The 14,139-nt window shown below is 44.6% G+C and overlaps 1 protein-coding gene across 1 annotated transcript in view; it reads left to right on the top strand.

The window, feature by feature from the left end:
* Positions 1–14,139, top strand: part of cep89 (centrosomal protein 89) — a gene marked incomplete at both ends in the record, with an annotated part of 120,188 nt that overhangs the window by 8,201 nt on the left and 97,848 nt on the right. Inside the window, 6 exons of the mRNA XM_084437396.1 lie at positions 824–925; positions 2,939–3,157; positions 3,435–3,577; positions 5,676–5,726; positions 6,615–6,698; positions 9,836–9,939. Of these exons, the coding sequence (XP_084293522.1) occupies positions 824–925; positions 2,939–3,157; positions 3,435–3,577; positions 5,676–5,726; positions 6,615–6,698; positions 9,836–9,939 (703 nt within the window). The remainder of the gene's footprint in view (positions 1–823; positions 926–2,938; positions 3,158–3,434; positions 3,578–5,675; positions 5,727–6,614; positions 6,699–9,835; positions 9,940–14,139) is intronic.

Raw genomic sequence — 14,139 nt, 5'->3', positions numbered from 1 at the left:
CTCGAACGCAACGGCTGCAGTGGAGCCGCTGTCATTCATTACAAAGGATTAATTTCCTTAGCGTCTGATGGTCGATGGTTGACGCTGACGCTAACGGACCCAGTGGAGCCAAGCCGCGACGGGTGTGAAAGTTGGCAAGGGATTGTGGGAGTGCCATTTTTTCCGAATGAGTCCACTTGATTAGTGGCGTGTCCTCATCAACTACTCCCTCATCTGAATCATACAGTAACTACGTTTTCCTCTCCCCTCTCTCCCTCCCCCTCCACCTCAGCCCCCAACGCCAAAACTACACCAGGGACCATCTGGCAGAAGCATGCCTCCACCAGGTAACCGCCATCACCGGCCTCCGCTCTAAGGATTATATAGGCACAGTGATTTTTTACGCCTTCATTTGTTGCAGTGGACTAACACTTTCCAGCTCTTTGCGTGGGTTCCATGCTCCTAATTGACAGTAGGGCCACATTTAGTGGGAAAATGAAAGAGAGGGGGCGATGAAAGGAATTTTAATGAATATAATTGGAACGGAGGGAATTGCCAACATTGCACATGAGAAACGCTACTTCTTCTCCTTTTTAGTTTCATAATTTGACCCAGGGATAGCGTTTGAGAGGGGGATATTCTGGAATATTCTGTCAGAGAGAGGCTATGAGAATGGGGAATCATAAAAATGCATTTCTTTCTGTTGGTATACATTTCTTCAGTGCGTCTGTGTTTTGGGGTTAGTTTGCGTGTGTTTCAAGCAAAATGATGGTATTATGCAGTTGCATACTGTGCGACCAACCAATTTCCCATATTTGATTGACTGAACCTCATTTTCCCACAGATGCTGAAGACTCTTGTGGCCAGCCTCCCAAAGCCAGCCATGGACCTTCCAGAAAGAAGGCCGAGAGGAGGAGCTCCGACAGCAGGAGAGAAGGCCAGTCAGGTGAGGCCGTGAGGCTGTGGGAAACTCTGCTCTGCTGTGTGGTGATTCCTCTCCTCTCCTCTCCTGTCTGCGCCATCTTAACCACGGTTTACATCTCCATCTTAACCATGGTTTACATCTCCATCTTAACCACGGTCTAACCACAGTTTACACCTGCATCTTAACCACAGTTTACACCTGCATCTTAACCACGGTTTACACCTCCATCTTAACCACGGTTTACATCTCCATCTTAACCATGGTTTACATCTCCATCTTAACCACGGTCTAACCACAGTTTACACCTGCATCTTAACCACAGTTTACACCTGCATCTTAACCACGGTTTACACCTCCATCTTAACCACGGTTTACATCTCCATCTTAACCACGGTCTAACCACGGTTTACACCTCCATCTTAACCACGGTTTACACCTCCATCTTAACCAGCGTTTACACCTCCATCTTAACCACGGTTTACATCTCCATCTTAACCACGGTTTAACCACGGTTTACATCTCCATCTTAACCTCAGTTTACACCTCTATCTTAACCAGCGTTTACACCTCCATCTTTACACCTCCATCTTATACCTCCACATCCGTTAGGACCCCGTATAGGAGAGTAAGGAGAGAAATAATTTGAAAAGTATTCTGATGCAGCTCTCATCTCCCGGTCATTACAGCAACGACCAAACCGTGCTGTAATCACTGTTAATTATAGGCCCATGACATTTCTGTATCAGTATGATGCCACACAGACTAATTAAATTCACACTTTTCTGTAGCCACTGTGCATTGACATGATAAAACCGTCCCAATTATAGTCAGGCATTGAAGCAGTAATTACAATGTGTCAACTTAATCACTGCTCTAATGTCGTGACTGTCACCTTGATTGGCTTGCTGCTGTGATCATACACAGCTACAGTTAATGAAAATCAGCTTTGTTTGGAGAAATTTGTATGCAGTAGCAGAAAGTTCCATTCAAAGTTTTAGTTTTTCCCCCTCCCAGTGTTTTTAACAAGATACTGCTTTAGGCATATTTCAAACAGCCATATCAGACGCATCAATGAATTCCAATGCAGCTCTGTTGTACAGAGGCGTAGGCGCAGCATACTAATGCATCAACACCACTTTGAGGGGAAGTAGAAGTCTCAAGGAGCACAGCAGCCAGCTGTGTGCTGTGTTGTACCGCCCCCACCCTTTGGAATTGATGACGCATGAAATTCACAAAGTTACGGGACGGGGGCGGATGTGGTTCAGTGGTAGACCAGGTCGTCCAATGACCCCAGGGTCGGCGGTTCGAATCCCGGCTCCTCCTGTCCACATGTCGAAGTGTACTCGGGCAAGACACTGAACCCCAAATTGCTCCCAATGAGCAGGCTAGCACCTTGCGTGGCAGCTACCGCCATTGGTGTGTGTGTGAATGGGTGAATGAGAGGCCATTGTAAAGCGATTCGGATAAAAAGCGCTATATAAGTGCAGTCCATTTACCATAATGAAATGAAAACAAACTTTAGATGGTTGGGCATTCAGATGGAGTAAAATAAATAAATATTAGAAAAAAAAAACATTTGCCCTATTTACCTGGTTGGAACTTGGCATTATTGCAAATGTCCTATTTTGTGTAACCCTCTATAGCCTGGAAGCCAGGCTTCCTCACCCCCCCAAAAAATCCCTTTTGATCTGTGGGAAGCAGAATGTGAGCTCACGTGGGATCATGATGGCGACGCCAGGCTATCGGCTCTATGCTAAGACCACAAGTGCAATTTTCAGATCTGGGACGTAGCCTTCGTTATTTATGTTTATGTTTTGTTCCCCCCCCCCCCCCCCCCCATTTTTCTTTTTCCCTTCTCCCTTCTCCTGTCTCTTCGTCTTGGCTTGCTCTGTCGTGTGGCTCTGTGTGGTGCGTTTGCTGTGCTGTGCCGTTGTGTACCCCACCACCACCTACCTACCGTCCACCATCACCCGCACCCCCACCCTCGACCAACCGCTCCCCCCCCCCCGCGCCTGGCACCCCTCCACCGCCCAGAGGCCGGCGTGGCCTACCAGGAGGTGCTGGACATGCAGAAGGAGATGGTGCGTGGTCTGACGGAGCAGAACCAGGGCCTGGCAGCAGACAGAAGGGCCCTGGAGCAGAGGTGCACCGAGCAGAGCATGCAGCTGCAGAGGAGTCATCAGAGGCTGCAGCAGCTGGAGCAGCAGCTGGAGCTCGTCAAGGCCTCCGCCCACAGGAGGGCTCCCCCTGCAGGTGGAGTGTGGCTGGAGGAGCAGCGAGCCCCCCAGGAGAACCAGGACTCCCGAGGGAGGGAGGGAGGGAGGGAGGGGGGGGGGGGATTTGAATCCTGGATGAAGGATGCTGCTTAGGATCTCCATGGTCGGGCGATGATTAGCCTAGAGAGCAAGACCTGAGATAAGCTCATAACAGATCACAGCAGCAACAGTCAACACATAAGCCGTTGCGGCCCTACCGTGTGGTCTATGAATGGGAAATTGAAAGCGTCTGTTGGCTGTGCTGCCCCCTGCAGGTGAGCACGCGGAGCTGCAGAGTCTGAGGCAGCAGGCCCAGGAGCTGGTGGATGAGAACGACGGCCTAAAGATGACCGTCCACAGGCTGAACGTGGAGCTCAGCAGATACCAGACCAAGTTCAGACCCCTGTCCAAGGAGGAGGTACAGCATACTAATTGTGTTAATAATTGATTAATGGATTGATAGCTGATGATGATATGGTTGGGTTAAAACTTTTATATTTCCAATAGGACCCCCCCCCATTTATAATGGTGTCTACCCTTACCATAACAAATCGCTATGACATGGTTTTTTGAATAAACTGGTGCAGCATCCCCATTTTATACTACATTCTATTTCTTACCATCTCATAGATCAAAACAACGTCTTGTTTACCCCTCAAGGTGAACACAGAACCCAACAGCCTCAAACTGACTGCGTCTATAGCGAAGCTCTCATCCGTGCGATCTCTCAAGATTAGACCGCCCCCATCTAATCCTCTAGGTAGTCTCAGGTATGATATCTACTGCTGATAAGAAGGGAGAGGTTTTACCGCGGTGGCTAGGTGGGGCTAGCAGCAGTGAATTGTAAGCAGACAGAAGTCTGACAGCCTTCAACAACACTGTCCTAATGATTTGGAGATTCTCGGGAGGAAGATCTGTAGTGAGATGTAATTACCGTCTGCTGCTGAAGTGGGTTTGTCAGAGATGGGAGAGTTCATCTGATGTCTGTGATGGGGGTATATGAAAACTGGTACAACCGTGTTTCATTACCTGTCCATTGAACCTCTGGTTGATACAGTATGGGGAAGAAGCCTTACCTTAGTTCACCTCAGCTTTTATTTTATTTTTTATGCTTCCCAGATTTTTTTTTCAGTTTCCAGGAAAGATTATGGGCCAGGTAATTTGTTTTCGGATTTCATTGCACTGTTGACTCATTGAGTGCGCCTGCTCTGATTTGTGGTCCATGAGGCCGCCATGTTGTATCTCTCTCTTACCTCAGGCAATAACAAATCCACAGAAGTAGGTTATGGAATATTGACTTTTCTTTCAAGCAATGAGAATGCCTAACAAACCTTTGATATAGAGGGGAACAACTATCTCCACGAATCACGTCAAGGCCAACGTTTATGGCTCACAACTCTGGTACCGGGCATCTGAAGTCGTCTGAAGATAGACAAACAGCATTTCACTACGGTATTCTCAACGCGCATCAATGCAGAGGTAAACGCCTCACAGACATTTGCAGTGAGGGAAAGCAGCCCTCTAAAAATGATTACAAAAACAAAAAACAGATGCTCCAGATTCTTCATGTCCATCTCATCCTGCTGTCTGAAGACCTTTACCGGTTGAAAACTCTTGTACGAGCTTCAGCTTGTGGCTTCAGAGCCACCTTGCGTCACACTGAAAAGCCTCCTCTTTCGGCAGCCTCTGGAACCTCACCCCCCCCCCCCCCGTGAGGAGCCGCGTATGGGGGGGGGGCATATCCTCGCACTTTAGTTCAGGTCGGTTGGCCAGCTAGCTGGCCGGCGGTCTGTCTTGCACGAGCCCGCCATCGTTTTGCACGTCTCCCCATTCCGAGGCCATGTACATTTGCGGTTTTCTCTCCGGGGCTATTGGGCATACACACACACACACACTAACACACACACCACAGACAGACATATACACAGACATATACACACACACTCTTTCTCTCACTCTCTCTATCACACACACACACACACACACACACACACAGCAGTGGGGTTGGAAGCAGTCAGCGATTGTACAGTGATGGCCCTTGAGAGCAGAGTGCTAGACTGTATAGCATGGCGGGACTGTAGAAGATGGACGTCCTGATGGTCAATTTCCCGATCAATATTAGGGGGTGAAGAGAAGAGAACAGAAGAGAACCACTTCACTTCCCATCTTTTTTCTTCACCCACTCTCACTTTTCTGTCATAGTTCTGGAAGAAAGGACGAACATCATCCAAACTCAATTAATTTGACCATAAAATGCTAGTCATTGGTAGCTAGTCACCAATGAAAGAGATCATGCAAGAAGCCCTCTTTTTTTAACACAGAAACTTTCATGTAATCAATGATGGACACATCTCGTCACAGGAAGGATTCCTTGACACTGTACTCAGAGACTGTTATTAAACTAGCTGTATAGTGTAAACTGTAGAGTGCAGACTATGTTGGGGTCCACAGCAGTGTGCCTGGTGGAGATATGGATGTGTGGGCTATAATGTCACCTTTCTCCTCTCATCTTCCAGAGTTCCAGGACCAGTGGTCTGCCAATGAAAGGATCCGCACCACCATGGCTGGTCAGTCTACTTACTCATATATCATCCCCATATCACAACCCCATAGAGAACCCTAAAATAAACAACAACAAAAAAAACTTAAAATACGGTCGGTGGCATGCCGTTGCATTACTGTACAGGGGAGGGAACCTCTGAGAGATAACACACAGTCAGACACTGCAACACGGATACAAATGAGCTACCCTAGGGGCGGGCCAAGCGGATGCCGAACCGCCACGGACCGGCCCGTGAGCACAGTGCGGAGGAATGCGTCTGACAGACGCTGTCAGCAGTACTCTACTGTCATGACTCAGGGGGGTTCGCACCCCTGCTAAGTCTGCTCAACGCGTCTGGAGCGAAAGGCCCACGGTGCAAAGCTCAGAATAATCCTCTTGAAAACAAGCTTGTAAACGCTTATCTGTTTCCTCCTCTGGCTTCTGCTGTCAGAGCTGTCACATTAGTAAGCCCAAGCGTTCATGCCCAACCGGCACCCTGGAGTGGCTTGTTCAGTATGCAGCTGTAGCCGTTGCTCTGCATTGCCTGTTTCCAGTGGGATTTTCGGGCGTTTGTAATTGACAGGTTTAAACTTTGTAGAATAGATAGAACTTTAGATAAGATGAACTTGTGTGCCATCCTTGCATTGTGGTAAGTGTAGACACATGCATGGGAAACATAAGTTGAAAATTAAAACTAAAAATTAGGAAGGGAAAATAATTATTATAGTCTGTAGTTTAGCTGAGTTTGATTACATTACGACAAGCAATCGGTGAACTAAATGAGATTGGGGCCATCATGCCAAATCGTGTCTAGTTACCAAAATGTGTCGGGGTGACGTAAGACTATGATTTATTGCTGTGGCTGTGCGTATCTACAGTAAACTCTGCTATGATCTTGGTTGTCTTAATATAGCTGGACATGAAATACTTATCCCCGCTGTTGCTGGCGTATGAGGACAGGATGAACGAAAAAGACGCACTTCTGCAGTCAGCTGAGGTAGGTGTCGAGGTGTGTGTGTGTGTGTGTGTGTGCATATTTGTGTTTGTGCGTTCACGCATGCATGTTAGTTTATTGTCCCCCACCCGGTGACAACCGAAGGGGGGCGGACTTAAAGTCCAGGTTAACCCAGTTAAAATTTTTGTTATGAGCTTCATACACCACAGGAAAATGTCATTAACCACCCAGCCAAATCTGAGTGATTAGAAATGTCGCTAAGTATATAAAATAAGGCTTCAAAATCGGTTAAAAATCAGTAGCATTCTCTGGTCTGAGACTGTGGGGGCGTGTCTGCTGAAGGCACCGAAGCCACACCCAATTGCGTGGGGAGGGGGTGTGGAGGAAGGAAACCTGTCAAATAGAACCGTTACCACAAATGGCTACCAACAGGCCTAGCAGTTTAATTCTTGTTCAGCCATATATGTTTGAGCCACCCGAGCCGGTGTCACGTCGTGAGTGAGTGAGTCTGTCAGTCCCCCCGTAGTACCAGAACCCACCACAAAAGGGGCACCTCTCCAAAGCATTTTTCTCTTGCTCTCAGAAAAGAGCAAGCCTGAGCCCGAACCATGTGGAGATGTTGACGTTCCTCAATATGAACAAACTGTAACTGTGATTAGTCTCATGTAGTTGCAACTTGCAACAGGGTGTTGCCCTTTTCCCTGCCCTTTTTCTACTGCTGCTAATGTGCCTTGGTTTACCTTTATTTAATGTTATTTAATGTGCCTTGGTTTACAGAACTTTATGCCGGTCCTTGTTCAAAACAATGGACAATGATTTATTTATAGGTTATACACACTGCACAGACATATTATATATTTTTTATTTATAGTTTTATACTTGTACTATCAGCAGAAGGGTATTAATTAAGAGACATTTTTGAATGAAGTTTGTTCTTTCTTGTCTTGCTAGATTTAAAAGCTGATGGCTAAATATACCATAAGAGCCATTTTATATTAATGCAATTAATTTGGTTATTGAAAAAAAGGAAAAGATTAGTCGAGAAATTGTTTCAATAATCGGTGACTAATCGACAATTAAAATAGTCGTTTGTTGCAGTACTTGTTATTCTCTCAGTTTGAATCATACCTACCTTATAGGGAAATGTTTTATGGCCCATTAAGTTAAAAACGGCCGTCATGGGAGACGATGAGAGCACAGGAAACTCAGCCAGTAAGATAGAGTGAGGAATAAAACCATCCAATGAATAAGAGTTATGAAGTGGTGCTTGGAGAGAGGCTTGACATCGTGTGGGAAATACGAACATTAAATGTTGAACCTTGTCACACAGTTGTTAGACTAAAGCTGTAAAACACAGCTCATTTTCACTCTTGGCTGACAATTTTTCACTTTATAGCAAATTTTAGGAAATTATAATTCGGCTGGTTTCTCAGTCAGAAAAGGACTTTGGGAGAGATGTGGTCTTATTGGTCAAGACAAACATAGCTCAGGAATTTGAGCATTATTCTTATATTCCCACAGTCAAACAGTCGATGTGGCTAATCAGCGGTATGTTTGAACTGAAGATCTGAGGAGCAATTATCATACTTTTTCATTAGTTTAATACTGTGCCAGTGGCTCACTATGTTATGCCAGTCTGCTATATCGAAATACAGCACACATATGTACATAGTCATTACTGTACTGTATGTACAGTCATTACTGTATGCCCGAAAGGTTTGACTCCACTCAATCACATATTCTCTTTTAATTATTGGTTATGAATTCCTTTTGCGTGTGTTTAAGTTCAAGTGCTCTTCACATCAGAGGGTCTGGTTACATATAACCACATAGTACATATCACATGGCTAGAAATCAGGACATCTATATCATTGATGTTTAAAACCCCCAAAGCTATTTGAGGGTAAGGCAAGGATGTGATGAGGGTTTGGGTAGAAAAAAGGCCAAGGACTACCACCCTTGAATCTCTCTCTCTCTCTCTTCTCCTCTCCACGCTCCTGTCTTCTCCTTCTCCTGGAGTAGATAAGTGGCATTCTAATCCCAGCCTTAGGAAGTGAAGGGTGTTATCATACAGGCTACAGACATTCCTTCCCAAACTAGTTTAGGAATCACTTCACTCAGAAATGTGTGTGTCGGGTGCTTGAAATGGCTAGACAGCCTTGAACCACTTCTGTGCATCTCTGGCTTTTGAACGTTGTCTGTAGAAGTCTCGCAGATTTTTGGAGAGGCTGAAACTAGTGTTCTAGTTTATGACAAAGCTCCTTCAACTGTCACTCAGAAGTTAAACAGGTCCATAGGGATGGAACGCATTCAGCTACAGTACACATAGTAGCCAAAACAAGGGACTTCATAAACAGAATTGCTGTTTATTTAGTTAAAAACCAACAGTTTTGTCCCTTCGGCCAGAGCATTCATACGATACAATATAATTTGTCCCCATGGGGAAATTTGTCTTGGACTCAATGCTGCACATAGATCGCCTCTATCACAGAAACAGAAAAACATCACATATCCCACATATTACACATACCACATATACGGGATATGTGATTTAGTTTTTCTGTTTCTGTGAATCAGGCGATTCAGGCCCAGAAGTCCCAAAACAAACTACATTCATGGAGGCAAACTCAACAGCTAGCCACTGGACATATGGGGCTTGTAATCAAGGGTTGTTACCTTGAAGTTTTCAAGGTTGTAGCATTTTTATTTCGGAAGGAATAGTTGATGTTGTGAAAAGTAATATTGCTCAGATAGACGATTATGGGCCTGAAAACGCTGGCTGAAGAAACTTGACTTTTGTACTCTATGGTACCGTAAGCCTTAGAAACACGTTTGTGATTTGTCTCGATTTCAGAGTGAATCATGGCACAAAATAAAAGCAACCAGTTATCATCTTCAAAGTAAATTTAAGAAAATTGTGAAAATTCAAATATACCCATCCCTCCTCCAGGTACAATGTGCCCCAGTTTGCGGGCTGACTCATGAAATTAATTCCACACACACTAAAAGAGTTTAGCACGCGATCCCTGCCCTTGGCGCTGTTCTGGTTCCTTGTTTACATGGTGTTCTGTATTATTCACCACAGGTTATCGAAACTCGCCTATTACAGACAAAATACATATTACCGTTCATATGACAGCTGTATGTCACCCCGTGCTGTGCCACTTGTGTGTGTCTAGGAGGATCTGAGGGGATTCCGCCAGCGAGTGGAGGAGGTGATCCGTGAGAACGAGGCACTCCATGAAGACCTGGGGAAGACTGGGACAATCTGCCATGAGGAATGGTGAGTTACCAGTAGCTACAGTGAGCGTTTGTGAGGACATGAAGTGGGTAAATGGGTACTGTAGCAGAGCCTGGACAGACAGATGGACATTTTTCGATCTAGCAATTGTCTCTCCCTCTTCAAGTGCAAATCAAAGCCATCCACTTACGCTGTAATCTAGGTACATCTCAGAGGACCTGGCCTTCTCCGTCTGCAGTCAAATCGATTCCAATCCCATTGCCTCAATCTCTGTCATACCACGAGCATGTCTTTCACCTGTAAGCAACATCTCCTGAGAACCACATCGAAGTATCGGAGTGCCATAATGTAAAGACCTGCAATAATGGAATGAAGTGGTTGCTATTTATTATACAACAGTATAGATCCGGTCCATTGTCTCTATTGGTCAGTTTGCATTCCAGTCGTGGCGATAACCACAATGGCCCCATGCTAAAATGGAATGTTCACACATCTTTTAATATCAATCTACCTCTTATTAGTAGCCTATAGATCAATGTTTACAAAGATGTGCTGTAGCATTGTCGTTGCCTGGCAACGTTCCCTTTTTCAGTGGAAGTATCCGCAAACGATTAACAAATAGTTCCATTAAAAAATACATTTATTTAAAGTTCATATTGTCTTTCTTTTTGAAATATTGACGGATATTAACGGCACTCCGCTGCGCGTCGTGCCTAACCACTCCCGCTAGCCGTGGCGATATCCGTGCCATCCCACTCCTTCTCGTTCATAATGCTTTATTAATCGTGATGAAATCATGTCTCGGGAGACCAGATGCAGAATACTGTACACGATCGAAATGTCATAAATGCTCGAAATAAGAGCATTCCACCACATTTTTTCTCTGGTGTGTGTGTCTGTGTGTCTGTGTGTGCGGGTGCATGTGTGTGTGTGTGTGCGTGCGTGCGTGCGTGCGTGCGTGCGTGTGTGTGTGAGAGAGAGAGAGAGAGGGAGAGTGTGTGTGAGACACAGGCCACAAAAGTGGGACCACATATTACAAACCTCCCTCAGATGTAGTCTAGGGAGGGAGGGAGGAATGCAACAGCCTGTATGCCAACACAGCCGGTAGATACTGTAGAATACCTAGCCTACAAGTGTCGTGCTCAAACACTGCCAGACCTACAACCAAAACTGTTCCTTTTTTAAAGAAAAGGATGTATTTTTACGGTGCTCAGGTGAAAAATATATACCGTACATAATATTCATGAATATAACAGTATAAAACTATGCAATACAATAAACAAGACAGGGGAAATAAATGGGCACATTTGTGAAGTGCTTTGGATAAAAGCACTATATAAGTGCAGTCCATTTAGCATTTACCATACAACCTCAAATAGGCTACTTTCAAGCTGTAAGTAATTATAAAAGATTACGGCTTTCTATGGCTGTGAATGCTGGACCCTGAAGCCCACCCTGCAGTAATCACTAGGTGGGTCCTACACCTACTAAATATCAACCAGAGCGTGCATGTTACCAGCAAGCATCTGTATGTGGGGGTTAACAAGGGTGAGTGAGAAAATAACTGCCAGAGACACCGGGAGCTCCCAGCCAGCAAACTGCTGTGGGAGCCAACACACAAGCATCGATCTCGAGGGCGTCCCACACTAACGTATGTGGTCTTCCTCACGAAAGATGTAGGGGTGGAAAAGTACCCGCGAGCTAGCCAGACACATGGAGGATCAGGATGACTGGAAACACCAGTGGAGGGCTCGTCTGAGGACGACCTACTGTACAGCAGAGAGAAAAATATGCTTAACCTTTTGCATAATTTTAATTACACTGAGATGAGGATGAAACCAAAAGGGCATAGGCCCCTTTCACAATGACTTCAGTTGACTTCTGGGTTTCTGCAAAGCAGTATAACTCTACTTCCGGTGTGGTCCAGAACCGTTGAGAGAGAGAGTTGTGATACTCCCATACACTTCTATTGTAATCGTGTAATTGTAATGTGACACTCCCATACACTTCTATTGTAATCACCATTTTCAGTGTTTTTGGGGCACACTCGCTGATAAATTTATGAAATTACTAAATTTTTTGACATTTCAACACATTCGCAAACCTCTATTCAATTTACAAATGGTATTTTATGTAGCCAGCTTTAGTTAGATAATGTTTATCACTCCTTAAATTGGAAATGCAGTTAGCTAACTAACGTAAGGAACGCTTGCTAGCTAACATAAGTTACCAGGATGCCAGCTGGCCTACATTCATTAAATTAGTCATTTAGTAGACGCTTTTATCTAAAGCGACTTACAATAATTGCATTTCATGTGTCTAGGAGAATAATCTAGTGCTAAAACAAAAGCGTGAGCAGCAAAATAAATACAATATGTGCTTAAGGCGAAGAGTTAAGCTATTCTTACGGCGCCCTGCGGCCTCACTATGACAGTGGCGCTACATCTTGTTTTGGGAAATTCTGTTTTCTAAACCTAACCAACACTAACCCAAATATACCATACCGTATATACAGTAATACACGGTAAGAATAGCCACTGCCTTAGATTTATTGTTAAAGTAAGTTAGCTACTCTGGGACAAAATGGTGATGGATGACATATCATCTTTATGTATTTGTTGTGGGCAATGCATGGGATGAGTTCCTTCTTTAAGAGGACACATATCCTGCTGGTGATTCCGAATCCTTTATAGAAATAAAGTTGAGAGTTGAACTAAAAACAACAGACAGTATGTGTATAATTTTGTTAACGTGTTAACATTTGTGGAAGCTCCCCACTCAACTGAATGGACCATAACTACAGAGTCATGCATCATGGCATATACTAACATGTAGGATAAATACAGACACACACACACAAAAAAAACAGATAAACCACATATGTGTTTGTAATACTAGTACTATAATATTACACAAAATCAGCTGTACAGGGCAGGTTTATACTGTATGTATGATAAAATAACATCACAGACACAATCCAACAGCTTGTAAACAGCATGATAATCTACGATAGGACCAATATTGTGTAAAGCACTTGCGGAGAGCAAGATCTGTACATGGATTCTCAACAGGTAAACCTACTGTATGTAAATGTGGGCCAGTCAGAGGGGGATAGTGTGATTTCAGTATCACCCCTACACAGGACAATGAAGCACTGGTCTCTGCCATGCCTATGACAACATACAAGTATGTGGGTGTGTGTGTGTGTGTGTGCATGTGTGTGCATGTTACAGTTACAGACTGTGTATTCTGCGGTGTGTGTGTTTTCTATGCTGGGTTGTGTGTCAGTACATACAGTATGAATCCATTTGTACAGTAACAATCCATTTGTATGGTCGGGTATGGTAATTATATCCTAATATACATAAATCGAGGGTGTGTATTTTCAGTGTTTGCTGGTAGCGAATGTCACAGAAAGATGGGGAGGAAATCTATTCAAATGCTTGTGATAATGATGCTATTGACGACATAGCCTATTCACACTCATTTACATAGGCTATGGACCAGTTAGTCTATTCATTGCAGAAGTGTTTGAATTACAAACGTTAGCGAGTGGGCGTTACCTCACAGCAGTAGGAATATTAATCGGATATCCATCCATCCATCCATCCATGGATGGATGGATTAATCGGATAGGATAGCTTTTATTATTCCTCAGTGTGGGGAAATTTGGATTTTCATAGCAGCAAGGTATTATAGATAGATACAATAATGTACACCACAGTATACTGAAATACTGCGCTATACCCACGTTGCAACACTCATGACCTACATTTCCCCACACCTAAGGCTCGTCTTCCAGGGCCCAGTCGGTGTCCGATGACGTTGATCAGAGTGGAAGGAGGAGGAAGGGACAGCGACAGGTGTAGTAATCACCGATCAGCTGTATTCCCTCGAAGATCCCAACACGTTCATGTTTAGCAGCCTCGCAATTTCATTTTCTCTGCACATTGTTAGGCTTGTTCTAAAAAAGATGCGGATGCTGATCATGCCGGTTGATTTACCTGAGACTGAGAGTTGTGACAATTTTGTGAAATAGCATCTAGCCTGCAACCCACTATCTAGTAATGGCTAACGTTGAGACTAGTGAACCCGGTACAGCTGAGGCTAGGTATAGGTATAGGTACTGCATTTGTAATGCGCTCCTCATCCAGTTGTTACACTGGCCCGGAGCGCAGCCTGAGGGCAGAAAGAAAGGGAGAGGAAGGATTGCACAAAAAGGGAGGACAGTACACAAAGACA

The sequence above is a fragment of the Borostomias antarcticus genome, assembly GCF_949987555.1.
Source record: "Borostomias antarcticus genome assembly, chromosome: 4".
Taxonomy (NCBI): Eukaryota; Metazoa; Chordata; class Actinopteri; order Stomiiformes; family Stomiidae; genus Borostomias; species Borostomias antarcticus.
The sequence above is the reverse complement of the archived record's forward strand: the minus strand, read 5'-3'. Positions and strand labels throughout refer to the sequence as shown.